The sequence below is a fragment of the Syngnathus typhle genome, linkage group LG6, assembly GCF_033458585.1.
Source record: "Syngnathus typhle isolate RoL2023-S1 ecotype Sweden linkage group LG6, RoL_Styp_1.0, whole genome shotgun sequence".
NCBI lineage: Eukaryota > Metazoa > Chordata > Actinopteri > Syngnathiformes > Syngnathidae > Syngnathus > Syngnathus typhle.
The window spans coordinates 4,054,064-4,067,847 of record NC_083743.1 but is presented as its reverse complement, the minus strand read 5'-3'; the positions used below and the strand labels follow the sequence as shown (position 1 = coordinate 4,067,847).

Here is a 13,784-nt window from a genome sequence, read left to right as displayed (position 1 = left end):
GAACACAAAAGACTTTAATTCACTAAGGCCAACGTGAATCAAAAAGACCTTTGCCAAGAAAATGTGTGCCTGCTTGACAATCAATAAAATAGTTTACAGCCTTTAACTCTTCATTCGGCGCGGCAATAAAAAGTGACCGGGTCCCAACCCGAAGGCTGCTTTAAAGTAAAGTTAGTTGTGTGTTCCTGGGGTAAAGTTTTTCCAACATATTATCTCCACCTTTCCTGTGAAATAAACTGTAGACAGCGGCTTGTCATTCTATTTTTTTTTTTTTTTATACAACCGGATACCATTAGCCTGATGTTGTGATGACAGTGATGGGCAATTATAGATGGCTTGAAAAACCCAAATTATAGTGCGGAGAAAATCTGACATCCCGGCCCATTTCACAAGAGCAACATGAAAGAGAGAGACGTAATGCTGCAGCAATGTGATTGCCGTAGTTGTTTGTCGAAATGGCTTCACCAAGTACAAACTCTATATAACACACAACAAGCTCATTAAATGGCAGCCACTGGGTTGTTGAGGGAGCCCTGATGGCGGCCATTTTCCCAAATCATGCCACATCTTCCTGTGGGACTTTAGCTCGCGTGACAATGGATAAATTCAGAAATTTCCAAAATCATTGGAATCAAGATAACCATTAGGCGCTCCCGCTTCATCGAATAGAATTTTGCCTTTCCGCTTACACTTTTATCACAAGCAGAGCACGTCGACAAGGTCAAACAACAACTCCGAATTTTGCTCACACCTGTCGTTTCAAAATCTTGTTATTACTACCGCTAGTTAATTACAGCCCGTTTTACACGGAGCTCCACCGAAATGGGTTATTTTCACCGCTGCGTGCTTTCAACATAACCCAAGTGAGAAAATTCCATTTCACCCTGTTACTGTCTGACACAACGTCGGAAGGTGAAGAATCGCTCCGTCAGCTTTGTCGCCTTGCTGAATACACAACAGCAAAACGGATAAAAAAAGATTCCCAGTTGTAAAAGTCTAAAACGGTTTTGTTTAACCAATATTTTTTTTTTTTTTTTTTTACCAAAAGCTACCCAAAGACTTGATTGACCAACATCAACACAACTCGTCCCTATAATTCTTCAATCAATTATTTTGCTTTTAAAAAAAAAGAATCAAAATGTTGAAACATGAGCTGGCTAAACAGCTAAATAGGCCAAATTAATTTAACTTAATTAACTTCCTTCTGCAAGCTTGACTCAACAATTCAAGTCAAGTTTATTTCTATAGCCCTAAATCACAAACAAATCTCAAAGGGCTTCACATTTACCAAAAATGACAATTATTCTCAAACATCCCCTAATTTTAAACTCCCAGGAGGCCAAGGAAAAACTAAAAAAAAAAAAAAAACTATCAGGGGGAAGATAGCGCCTCTGCTGATTGTAGCCAATTAGTGCTCTCCATTTTACCTCAATGTTACCCAATAATCAGTGAAAATCATTTATTTTACTCGTCCATCTATTTGATTGACAGCACCACTTCCAACTCCACAACTCACTCTCTAGGCCAGTGAGTTTATTTACAAAAAGAAGGCGGCTCCTTATCAGAAGGAGCCTTCATTAGAAACTGCAAGCCTTTTCCCAAGTGGTATCGATCCAAGTGAAGTGCTCCTTTCTGCCCCCCCTCACCACTGATCCACCGCTGCAAGGAGGCTATTTGCCATCCTGTCTTTGCGGACATGCGCCACGGGACCTCCATTCAATGCGCAACCCTCATTTTCAGTGCTTAATAAGTTTGGACTGGTTCTTTCTTGTGCCGCTGAATGGCGAGTGTGTGTGTAGGGAGAGGGGGGGGGGGTTCAAGTGGCTACGGGGGGTCGTTGCGATGAGTGCGTGCCGGTTGATTTCCCTCGGTGAGCCTAGCCACCAGCCTACCCCGTCTCACGCCCGTTACCAAGGCACCTTCATCAGGAACATGAAAAGCATCTCCGGTGTTCCCGCCTCCCGGCACTCTCGCTCACCTGTCGACCCGATTCACCCCTTTCCCGCCGTTTCGGTAACATTCCCACCAGAGTCGAAAATTCCCCGTCCCAGTTCAACGGGTTAATGTGGTTAATAAATGACACTTGATGACACACAAAGGAATGCGCTTAGATTTCAACTCGGGTTATTGCCTTGGAGACAGTTGCTCATATGCGTTTGTCAAAGTGAAGTCACAGAGATCATCGACTTTTGTTGAGAAGGATTACCTTATCTCGGGCGGCGGCGGCGGCGGCGGCCCTGTCGTCTCCAGCGTGCGATTAGCTGTCATTGTTTAACAATGCAATCCGTGGCGATAACAACCCGGCTTCTTTAATTCACTTTCTAAATGTTCTCAGAGTGGATGAATACAGCTCTGTTCGAATAAGAAAAGAAACGGCCATTTTAATTTGGAAATGGACATTGTCGTCTACCGCTAACCTACACTGGCGATTTCAGGGTTAGATATTGGCTCCTCTCCTAAGCTCCACTCTGTGCTCAAATTAGCATTAGCGGTAGCCACAGTTTTGTCGACTTTAGACGAATATATGCTGTCTTTTTCCCCTTCAGAAGAAAAAAAAAATGGATTATCTGTGCTTTGACCAACTTCTTTGCTAACCAAAACAGCAGCGTGTGGAAATGGCCTCTTGACACGCTGACTCGACATGTGCGCAGCGCTTCATATTTATGTTCTAGTGAGCTCTCAAGCTTATTTGTTTTTGTTTCTCCACAAAAGCCCTTTCATTTAAAGTCCAGTTTCACTTGTTGTATGAATTTGACCTTGGGAAATAAAATGTATATAAAACAGTTCCCCAATCTAGATAATCCGCAAAATCAAGCAGCTGAGCAGAGCATCCATATGCGTAGGATGTCCTTAGGACTTCAAAAGCCCTCTTGAAGGCCCGGAGACAATTTCCTTGCATTTGCGTCAGCACGGCACAAAAATAAAACCTCAACTGTGAAACTCGGGCTAAAGTCTTGTAGCGTCTACCCGGACGGAGTTATTGCTTCCTCTTTGATTTTATCCATTTTTTCACCTGCATATCTCACCTTCCTGTCTTTTGTTTGCTTTTCCACCTGCGTCTTATCGAGCCTGTAAGCCCCGCCCCTCCTCTCTGTCCAGTAGCCAATCAGCTGCTTTGCTCTATTCAGTTTTACTGCCCTTATTACCTTTGTTCTGCATCGCTGTTTACCCGGTTTGCTTCCTTATTGTTCAAACGTCAAGTCAGGCAGGTTTGGCTTCCCTTGTTGTTGTTTCCCGGGCCCAAAGAACCGCAGATCAACTCGACTCCGTGCAGTTTTTCAGTGTATTAAAGCGTGTACGGATTTGTTTATTCCATGTTTAAATGCCAACAAGCCTCATTTGTAAATCCGGGTATTGTATTGAAAAATGCCACTGAAAGGTTTCTGAAAATGTAATAAATGTATTCCCACTGCTAAAGCAAGGATATCACATTTTAAAATGCCAGCTACGCTTTTGGATATATTTGATGTCTGTGTAAAAAAAAGATTTATTATGACCTTGCTGAACACGAAAGTAAAACTATAAAAAAAAAAGTCACAAAATAGTCATGAAACAACGATGCTTGTGCTAATAATAATAATCAAAATGTGGGGGGGGAAATTCAGTCTATATGAGGGTAAAGTTATTGCTTTTATTTCAACTTTATTCTTATAACTTTAATTTACTTAAGTTTAATTTTTTTCTCTTAGTATTCCAATTTTTCCCCAAAAAATATGACCCATATATTCCGATTTTCTCAAATATTACTTTTATTCCCATTGATTTTAATTCATCGAGTAATTTGATCCATTTTGATTATTGATTCTAATGACTTTTGACTAAAGGTGGTTGTCTATATTAAATCAAATAAACCTTGTGTTGATAGGCTGTATCTTCTTTTGTGAAATGATTCCAAACTTTGGACCTCCTGTCTTTTATCGACTGTTTCCTCCTGGCTGGCCGTCATCGTGCCAATTTATTTCTACACGCAGTGTTGCTTGCGTCCGCCGGAGCATTCTGCTGTGACCAAAAAAAAAAAAAAAACCCATCATCCCAGCAGAGCTTTGACACTTTCCTTCAACCTCAAATGATTCAAGTTTTTCGATGAATCGTTCCAATCGATGAATCGCCTTACACTCTCATTGCGACGATTTCTCACATAGTTTAGCATTTTTAAACGGCTCATCAAAATGGAAGGAAATTAGAGCATCTTTTTTCATCCATTTAAAGTCTGCTGCTTTGCAACACAGGAAGCGTTTAGCGTCTGTCGTTTTGACTCGAATACGATGTGACGCCATGAATAACAGCCACTCTTTAATGTGTCTTGAGTTTCCTCTTCGTGCAAGGACATTACTCTTCTCCCAAAACGCGTTTGGGGACTGACTACTCTGTCCTCTTTGATTGAACTTAAGTGCCGATGAGCTGTTTCATATTCAAGCTTTCACTCTGGATAGCTGACAGCCACTCGTGAGCACAGCTCCCAGAGTCCTCGCGCTGGGTCCCCGTGAAAAAAGTTAACGAGACTAACTGCTCATTATCAGTTGGGCCACGCCAGCCTCTGGTTCCCTGCAGCCTTCTACCTCTTAACCCTCGTCGCATCCAATCCAAGGCTCCTCCTTGCCAGCACTTTGTCTCCATGGTGATGTTGTGAATGAAAATTTAGGCCAAGAGTTTTTGTATGTCTATCTGATGGGAGTTATTTAATTATAAGTGCTATTCACTTGAGTCAAATACTAAATGAAGTTGTGTGAATTATTAAATTTGGTGGTGGAAATGATGGAGTAGAAAACACAGATATAAATATGTATTTGAAAAAAACAGTCGCATGTATTTATTTGAATGCTCATCACTAATTCAATATAAAAATATGTTTTTTTTTTAAATGATAATTTATTCATCATTTTAAAAACATGTCCCGTCCCTTTGTGTCCTCACAGCAAGCAGCCTGGAGACGGTGGTGGGCATGTACGGCCAAACGTTGGAGATTCCGTGCAACAAAGGAGCCGTGAAAGCGGAAGATGTTCTGATGACAAAGTGGAAATATGTAAGTTGGCGGGGGGAGGTCAGTGGATTCGAGTCCGTCTGACACCCAGGGTCCGACGCCCATTTATCATGTCGGAGCCACGCCCAGTCTGAGTGCATTTGTGGTGCATTGGAGCGTGCGTCTGTTTCTCAATGTGACAGTTGTGTGTGTGTGTGTCTGTGCCTGTGTGTGTATGTTCCTCATGTCTTTGGCAACAATATCTCTCCAGGATAAAGGGGATGGACACGGAGGAGACCTGCTGGTCAGAACGAAAACCGAAAGCGTCTCCGTTATCGCCACGGATGAATACAAGGGCCGCATCAACATGGCCGCCAACTCCAGTCTGCTACTGTCTGCCGCCAAACTGAGTGACCAACGCACTTTTACCTGCATGGTGGTGCTCAGCTTAGATATCTACGAGTACCCGGTCAACGTGGTTGTCTACAGTGAGTCGCGTCAACAGTTCAAATCTTCTGCCTGTCTGTTTTCAGCTATATAGTCCATATCTTATTTATTTATTTTTCTTTCCAGAATATTATTGTATAAACCGCTTTTCATTTTTAAAATCATCTTCCTCCGATAAATCAGGTTTCTGTACTTCAAAAAAAAACTAATTAGCAACCATGTTGAGAAGGTTGATGTATAAAAGGGGTAGGAAAAAAACTAGCAATACCTTCTTGCTTCTTTTTTGAACATGTTGATTTATGTGCCATGAAATTATGTGAAAATGCGAGAAAAAAAAAAGGATTTTGTGTTTGGTCGATCTTATGTTGAAAAATAAATTTCACTTCACTTCAAAATTGGAAGCTGTCAGTGTGAATTTCCAAGCTAGTTTCCAAATTGGAATATTTTGGAAACCACCCCCTAATAGAAATTCAAAGAATTCTGTGTAACCTTTTTGGAGTGCATGCTGCACTTTTTGATCCCACTCGGGATCATCAATATATTTATAACTGTTTGTATTACAGAGGCGCCCGCAGGAGTGGAGATTTCTGACAAGGCACCAGAGCTGGAGATCGGCAAACCTACCAAGGTGTTTTTTTCTTTTTCCTTCCCTGTGTGACAAACGTTACTTATACCGACATTTTTTATTATTTTTTTTTGAAACATCAAGGGAACCTCCCCCTCCCTCCCCTCTCTTGAGGCGTTGCGGTGACCATGTTACTACAGTAATGAGCCCTTTTGAAGTGGTGCTCATGAATTAGTAAGCAGCACATCCCACGCCGCTGCAATTAGAATTCCCACAGGACCGGAGAAATGTCTTTGGGCGTTTCACGGTCCATTGCGTCGAATATCCTCAAGTTATCAGGAGCCGGGAGGGGGAGGGTCGGCTTTACCGATATTTGCTGAGTGTTTTTTTGAGGGATTTTTGTCATGTCGTTCCACAGCTGGCCACTTGTGTGGCAAAAGACGCCAACCCGGCAGCCAACGTCACATGGGTGAAGAACAACAAACCTCTGGCGGATGGCGGCAAAGGTGCGTTCTTTGTTTCCAAAGAGGATGCGCTGTCTCCTATTGGTTTTCTCTCCCATTAAGGTCCTCGAATGGTGTGAATGTCAACCAGTCATTGATTGAGAATTGATCCCACATTAGCTGCACAAAAGTCAGCTATGTGGATCACGACACCGTTTTCCTTATACCGCAATTGTCGATTTTCGCGACTTGGCCCGAGGGCGGCGAGCTGATATCAAATCGGTGACCATTTTTCTTCATTATTCGGTCAATATTTCATCCTTGTGTTGTCATTGTGATATCTGTTGATACCCAATGACTAAAATAAGCACACATGCTAACGTTAGCCTAGCTTGGACATAGATTATCATACTGTTATTGTTGACTTGACTGATTTGTTTAATGGCGCATGGAAAACTGAGTCTGTTCGTCCTAGTCTGGAGTTCCTCGTGAAGTCTATTTGTAGTGCACATCAAAAGAGAACGAGTCAACAGAATTTCCACGTGGGGCCGAAGTTATAAATTTGCGATGGCGTCTTTGTGACGGCTCGTCGTTTGTTTATCGCCGCAGGCGTTTCCATCCGAGGCTCGGTGCAGGTTGACCCCGTGACCGGCCTGTCCACCACCTCGTCCACGCTGGAGTACTCGGCTACCAAAGAGGACGCCGACGCGCAGTTCTCGTGCAGCGCTCGGCACCAAGTTGGCAAAGAGATGATGTCATCCGAGCTCACTTTCACCATCACATGTGAGTCGAGGGACTTTCTTCGTTTGGATGCGAAATTGCAAAAGTTTGCTTTGAGTTTCATCACTGCAGAACTATGAAATAATAATTTTGACTCGTGTTTACCTCCCTTGAATGAAAATAATTTTTTTTTCTTCCTTTTTTTACGATCAACAGTGTTATACGGGTTATCTGAAAAACTTGTGACTTTTTGGTCTTCTAGTGTTGCCGGCAAAACAGGATTAATGCAAAAGCGCCATTAAATATTGAAGCTGCTTGCTCGCTGTGGCCTCCAAATAAGCGGGTGCACTTTCACACCAGGGAGACTAACAGTCTTTCAAAGACTTTCAAAGTCCTCACGTTTTGAAAAATATTTTTATGGCCCGACTACCGTAATTTTCGGACTATAAGTCGCACCGGAGTATAAGTCGCACCAGCCATAAAATGCCCAAAAAAGTGAAAAAAAACATATATAAGTCGCTCCTGAGTATAAGTCGCCCCCCCACCCAAACTATGAAAAAAAACGCGACTTATAGTCCGAAAATTACGGTACTACCATCCAAGTATGCTTTGTTTTGCTGGCTTGGCACCTTTCGAGCGCCCCATTGTCACGGCTTACTATTTCCTCCCAGACTCCACGGAGAACATCATCCTTCAAGTGATTGCCCCAGAACCTCTGCTGGAAGGCGACAACGTGACCCTCAAATGCGTAGCGGATGGCAACCCGGCGCCGACCAGCTTTAACTTCCACCTGAAGGTACCGCTGATGAGCCAAAGTCTCACACGCTGTCGTTAATCAGCGGACCACCCCCCGAGCTAATCAGCGGCTATTGTACGTGTGTGTTTGCAGGGCGATGTCATCCCGGTGAAAAATACAAATACATACACCCTCGCTCATGTCTCCCGTGACACCACCGGTGAATACCAATGCTCCCTAATTGACAACCCCGCCATGATGGCTTCCAAGGACGTCACAGTCAATTGTAAGACATCACGGCGTGTTTGACTGTCATTTTTCTCCTTTTTATTTTTATTTTTGGAGCCTCTTGTGTTGCTGTCAAGAGTAAAGCGTGTTTGCCCCGTACCGTTCAGATCTCTTGGTCTTCGTACTTTGTTGTGTCATTCTCCGCTAATAAGCCGCGGTGCAACAAGAGAAGTGGAGTTAATAATAGAAATATCTCCGAGCTTGTCAGAGACACGAGCCCTCCTCTCACGTCTTTGTCTCTCTCAGACCTAGACATCAATTTAAGCCCCACCGGGAACGTCATCAAGAAAGCCGGGGAGGCCTTGGAGCTGTCTTTTCAGATCGACTCTTCGGGCGAATCAAAAGTCTCCTGGACCAAGGTAAAAAAAAAACAAAAAAACAACTCGGGCTGTCCAAAGCGTCTGCCTCAAAGAATAGTTTACTCTTGAAATGAAAAATACTATTTTGTTCTAATCAGGACAATGTCAAGCTGGACAAAGAGCCCAAGTTTAACAAGCTGAAGTACTCCGATTCTGGCCGCTATGAGGGTGAGGTGGAGATGGGGGCACTCCGCAGGAGGGCTTCTTTTGACCTGGTTGTTGAAGGTACGGACTCAAATTGTATGTTGAAATGCCCATTTTCAAGAAAGACCTATTCGCAAGAAAATATCTAATTAATAATTATTTGTCATATTTTAATTGGCATGTCAGGCTGAGCTCAGCTTGTCTCCTCGGTAGCTTCGCCTCAGGAAATCAATATTTTATTCAAACGGAAAGGAAACGTTGCTTTCGATTAGCACAAATTAGCATGCCCTCTCATTTTTAGCATACAAAAAGATGAAGGGGGGGGGGGAAGAAAAATGACCCTTTGTGATTTCTTTGCATTTCTCTGCCCAGCTGTCCAGGAGCTGTTGCCAGGCAACCAGCTGAGACTCCACAAAGTCCCTGACAGTTACAGAGTTAACCAAAAAAAAAAAAACTGGCAGGATTAGGCAAATGATGTCCTTTTTGACTAATTAGTGGTCTTTGCCGAGTTTATTATCACTGCTGTTCACTCTTATGGGTTGAAACGGGAGTGAGAGGGTTGACAGTTTCAATCATCAAAAAAAAAAGAAGTGAACACTTCTGGCTATTGCTTTGAGCTCTGCACTTTATATTGGATGTGTGCGTGAATGAAAAAGGAACATCACAAGAGCGTCGTGTTTGTTGCAGGCGCTCCAGTGATCAAACAGCTGTCCAAACATCGTAGTGAAGATGGTCAACATAAAGTCTTGATTTGTGAGGCCGAGGGCTCTCCAAAGCCATCTGTTTCCTGGAGCATCAATGGCACCTCGGTATGTACACACACACACACACACACACACATACTGCCACAGCGGCGACGAGGGAAATTGTATTCATTCCTTTTTCTCTGGAAACTATACAAGCAAAAGGAGTGTTGTGATCATGAATTTTTGTTGTTGTTTTTTTTTCTCCAAAAAGCAACACAGCAGTCAGCTGTGCCGCCAATTTGGGATCGCAAAACCAATTAGCCGCATGGTCATCGTTACCAAGGTTACGCAAAGATCAATAGCTCTTTTCCCCTATTTTGGATTTGATAACCTCTAATGATGAAGAAAAGAATTGATTGTTGAGACATTTTTTTACAATGACGACATACGCTGATAACCTGGAAAGTTTTTTTTTTTTTGCAGACATCTGGTGTTTCACTTGATGTATTTTAAGAAATCAAACGCATATTTGAGTTAAAACGTATCATTCGTACGAGACAGAAGAGCGTCATTGTCAATTTGCTTTGACGCCTGCCGTCCATATGTAAATGTGCTCTTTTTATGTCCGACATATCAACGACAAATGAGATGGGGGGGGAAATGCTTTTACAACGCTAATGTCCCTCAGACTTTTTCAAGAAAACCAAGTGCATTCATATTTTTAAAATTGTTGTTGAAAGTGTGAACGTATGAAACATCACCCGTGACGTTTTCCGTATAATGAATAAATAGTATCAGTTCATGTCGTTTCATTTGAAAATTACATTTTTAATTGGATTCATGCAAAACACATATTTAAAGGAAATAACATGACTCTTTCTTGTAAAATGACGTTTTTCCTGGATGATTCTAACTTCATTTAATTACAAAACTTTCTTAAATCTACACCTTTATTCAGTACAATTCTTCTCTAAGAGTATTAAGGACCTATTGGAGAGGCTGCCGTCAAATCCCTTTTTTATTTTCAATAACTGAACATAAATGAGACGTGGCCTGAAGAAAGGAGCTGATTTTCCAAAAGCATCACCCCCCCCCTCCTCCTCCACCTATCTTCACTGGATGTTCCTGTTGAGCGCCACATCGCCTTTTGTTTGTTTTTTTTTCCCCCCTGCAGCTGTCACACCTGTGAACATATCCGATCCTGGCAATTCAAGGCAGGTGCACCCTTGGAAAGCACAAACAAGCTTAATTTCTCCCAGGCACGATAACCTTGTTGACACAAAGTAAAAATCCCGTTTTCTTTTTTTTTTTTTTTGGTTCTTCACTTAGTGTACCTGTGAGGCGACTGACAGGACAAAAGTGTCAACGCGGGCAGAGTGAATTACATCCGTGACCTCGAGGGGCTTTGGTCTGGAAATCTATCATTTTCATTGCTTTTAGCCCAAGCTGCACTCAAAGGGTGTTGCTTATTCTTTTGTGTGAGTGTGTGGTTTTTTTTTTGTGTGTGTGTGGTATGGGCTTCAGCGCTTACAGGCATACACTTGAACGAGAAAACCGGTTGAACATTGCCCCCTAGTGGTGCTTAAAAGCACTCGCCGTTTTGTCAACGTCCCTGGAGTCATGACTCAAATAACACTCGCACAGTTCTCCTTTGTGCTTTAATTCATTATTATTTAATGTATTGTTATTATAACAGGTGTTTTTGGAGAAGACATGCTGCCATTAAAAAAACGATCTTTTCTGAAATCCCCCCCCCCCCCCCCCCCCACAGCATGATGAAAGTCCCTTCGTCAACGGCAAGGTCACGCACAAAATCACGGTGGTGCCCACCGTCAACCTGACCGTCTCCTGCACCGTGTCCAACGAATTTGGCGAGGACACGCGGGACATCAACGTGTCGTCTCGTAAGTACGCCGTAGCCCCACCCGGCGGCGTCATCCGCTAAGCCGCCGCCTCCATCGGCGCTTCCGCTCCACCGACGCAGCTCGCATGCTGACTCGACATTATGACACTTATCATTATTCACTTTCATGAATTGCTTTTTTTTTTCTTCTTCACTGGTAAACAAATATCTAACAATAACACAATGTGGACAAAAGTATTGGGTCATTTCGCATTTACCAACACCGTGAATGTTCAGTAATTGTGGTTAATTACGAAAGCTTCGACCACACTAATTAAGTTTTTCAGGTATGTGGAAATACTTTTGTCCATCATCACAAATAACTTGCATGCCAACCGTCTCATCCTAAACGATTGCCGAGTCACTGCCGTCCGTATCCTCTTTTCCCGCTGAGTCATGTCTGCGCGGGTGTGTGTTGGGATGCTGGGACTCTCCTCGACTGGTCCTCTCTCCGATTGGAAAACTCCTGCATGCAGACAGTAGACTAGACGTAGCCTTAGACGTCATTTTTGCCTTGGTTGAACGATAATTTTCATTTCGTATCTGATTTCAGTATTTGAGGAGGTGAGAGTGGATAAACGAGGTAAGTCGTAGACGTCTTTTTGCATGTGGTGGAAGCGGCCGGAGAGCAAATGTTGTCTGAAAGAAATACCGATACGGAATACCGATACCCAGAAGGAACGGCGCCACCAGCATCCTGGCAAACATGACCCATTTTCCCGCTGGCTGAACAAATTACGTCACAAACGGGATTGCTGTCATTAACATTTACCCCAGCGAGTCATAATCACGTACAGTGGCAGTGTGTCCATCCAGCCGACGCGTTTAGGGTTCAACTTCCTGTTTGTGGTCAGGAAGGTCCGCACTGGCGCGTGACCGTCAGCGGCGTGACGCCGGCGTTTGTTCTGTGTCACGCAGACCAATCGGACGACGCCGATCAAACCAAGTTGGTGGTCGGGGTGGTGGTTGGACTTCTCATCGCCGCCATGGTCATTGGGCTGGCTTACGGGATCTACCAGAAGAAATCCAAGTGAGTCGTAATTCCGACCGCTATGCACTCGAGTGGAATAAGTTCAGCTAGCATTTTTCGCCCAAATAACGCGCCGGTGAGTGCCGCGGGTGTCAGCTTAACCAAATGCGCCGTCCTCATTAGACAAGGCAGCTGGAAGACCGGCGAGAAGGAGAACGGCTCCTCCGAGGAAGAGAGAAAGCTGGAGGAGAAGGTGGAGGAGAACAGCCAAAAAGCCGAAGTGTAGAGAAACGCCCGAGCCGCCTGCCATCTGTCGGGAATGTGAAAGGTACGCAAACTCGTCGCGGACTCGTCGCAACCCGTGTCAATTCCGACTCACATTGTCGTCCTTTGCAGTGAGAACATGGAACTTTGCACGTTTCTCCTCCTCACCTCATCTCTTGAGAAAAGAAGAAGAAAAAAAAAATGTGTACATTACAATGAAGACAGCTTGGATTTGATTTCAGGGAGAATTTGACTACAAATCCAATCCCACTCTGGAGGAAGAAAAAAAAAAAAGCAGACAATTGGATACTGTATGTGATCTACATGCACTACTTGACACGCCCGCGCATATACACAGTTGTAGCTCTGTCTTCTGTTAGCAGTCATGTTTGTTAGAAAGGAACTTTTTTGGTTAGTTGCTGCAAGTGAAATCACTTCTAGACCAGTTTGGCCTTTGCTGTAAATGATGTGTGGAAAGCGCATTGTGTTTTATGTCATCTGCTTTTTTTTTTCTTTTTTTTTCTCTTAGGATGTATATACATCTGTTTGTTCATTCGTGGCGTAGAGAAAGGACAAAAGGGTTATAACTGATGTTGGTCTTGGCGAGGATGCGCCATTTATCATTTTTTTTTCCAAATGTACTGCGCAGTGGCGGCGGCCGAGCAGGTAGATTGATCCCGGCGAGTGATGTCCACGTCACTTTTCCTATCTACCCGCTCGGGTCTTCATTTTTGAGTTTGAGTTGTCACTGGGACGATTCCGTTGTGAAGTACGACTTTTATTTTGTCGTTGTTGCTGTTACTATTTATGTTGTGCAAGAAAAAGAGCTTTTTTTCCCAAGTTATGAATTGTTGATGAAACCACGCTTGCAGACTTGAGACGTATCTTAGTTAATTTCTGATTTGAAAGCATCCAATTGGAAGAATGACCAAAGAAAGTGAACATTGCCATGCAAGTATTGTAAATATCTGTTTTGTTTTTTGTACTTTTGTTTAAAATAAAGTGTACATTTGGAAAACATGGCCACTGTTTTATTTTTTTATGGTGTGTGTGTGTGTGTGTGTGTGGGGGGGGGTTATTGCCATTCAACAAAAATAAGTTTCTTAAGCTATGTAGGGGACCCCCTTACTTAGATCTTGTATACTGGCACAAAAGCACCAATGATTAGCCACCTCCTTCAAATAAACCCATTTTAACAATTAAACTTTGTTGACAATTTATGACTGTTTAAGCTTTTGTGGAGGTTTGAGCTCTGTGACGTCCTTTGTGGTACTGGAGCTATTAAAGGGGTAATAAGTA

General features: G+C 43.2%; 1 protein-coding gene across 2 annotated transcripts in view; it reads left to right on the top strand.

Moving 5' to 3' along the window:
• LOC133155589 (CD166 antigen homolog A-like) overlaps nt 1-13,507 on the top strand; it is a 32,178-nt gene extending 18,671 nt beyond the window's left edge. The window contains exons 2-16 of one of the 2 annotated variants that reach the window (XM_061281028.1): nt 4,917-5,023; nt 5,232-5,448; nt 5,971-6,035; nt 6,391-6,478; nt 7,025-7,198; nt 7,807-7,931; nt 8,025-8,157; nt 8,406-8,518; nt 8,617-8,743; nt 9,350-9,471; nt 11,120-11,252; nt 11,805-11,834; nt 12,170-12,281; nt 12,405-12,549; nt 12,618-13,507. In XM_061281028.1, the coding sequence (XP_061137012.1) occupies nt 4,917-5,023; nt 5,232-5,448; nt 5,971-6,035; nt 6,391-6,478; nt 7,025-7,198; nt 7,807-7,931; nt 8,025-8,157; nt 8,406-8,518; nt 8,617-8,743; nt 9,350-9,471; nt 11,120-11,252; nt 11,805-11,834; nt 12,170-12,281; nt 12,405-12,507 (1,649 nt within the window). In that variant the 3' untranslated portion in view covers nt 12,508-12,549; nt 12,618-13,507. The remainder of the gene's footprint in view (nt 1-4,916; nt 5,024-5,231; nt 5,449-5,970; nt 6,036-6,390; nt 6,479-7,024; nt 7,199-7,806; nt 7,932-8,024; nt 8,158-8,405; nt 8,519-8,616; nt 8,744-9,349; nt 9,472-11,119; nt 11,253-11,804; nt 11,835-12,169; nt 12,282-12,404; nt 12,550-12,617) is intronic. The other variant, XM_061281029.1, reaches the window with a different exon arrangement.
• The last annotated feature ends 277 nt before the right edge of the window (nt 13,508-13,784 follow it).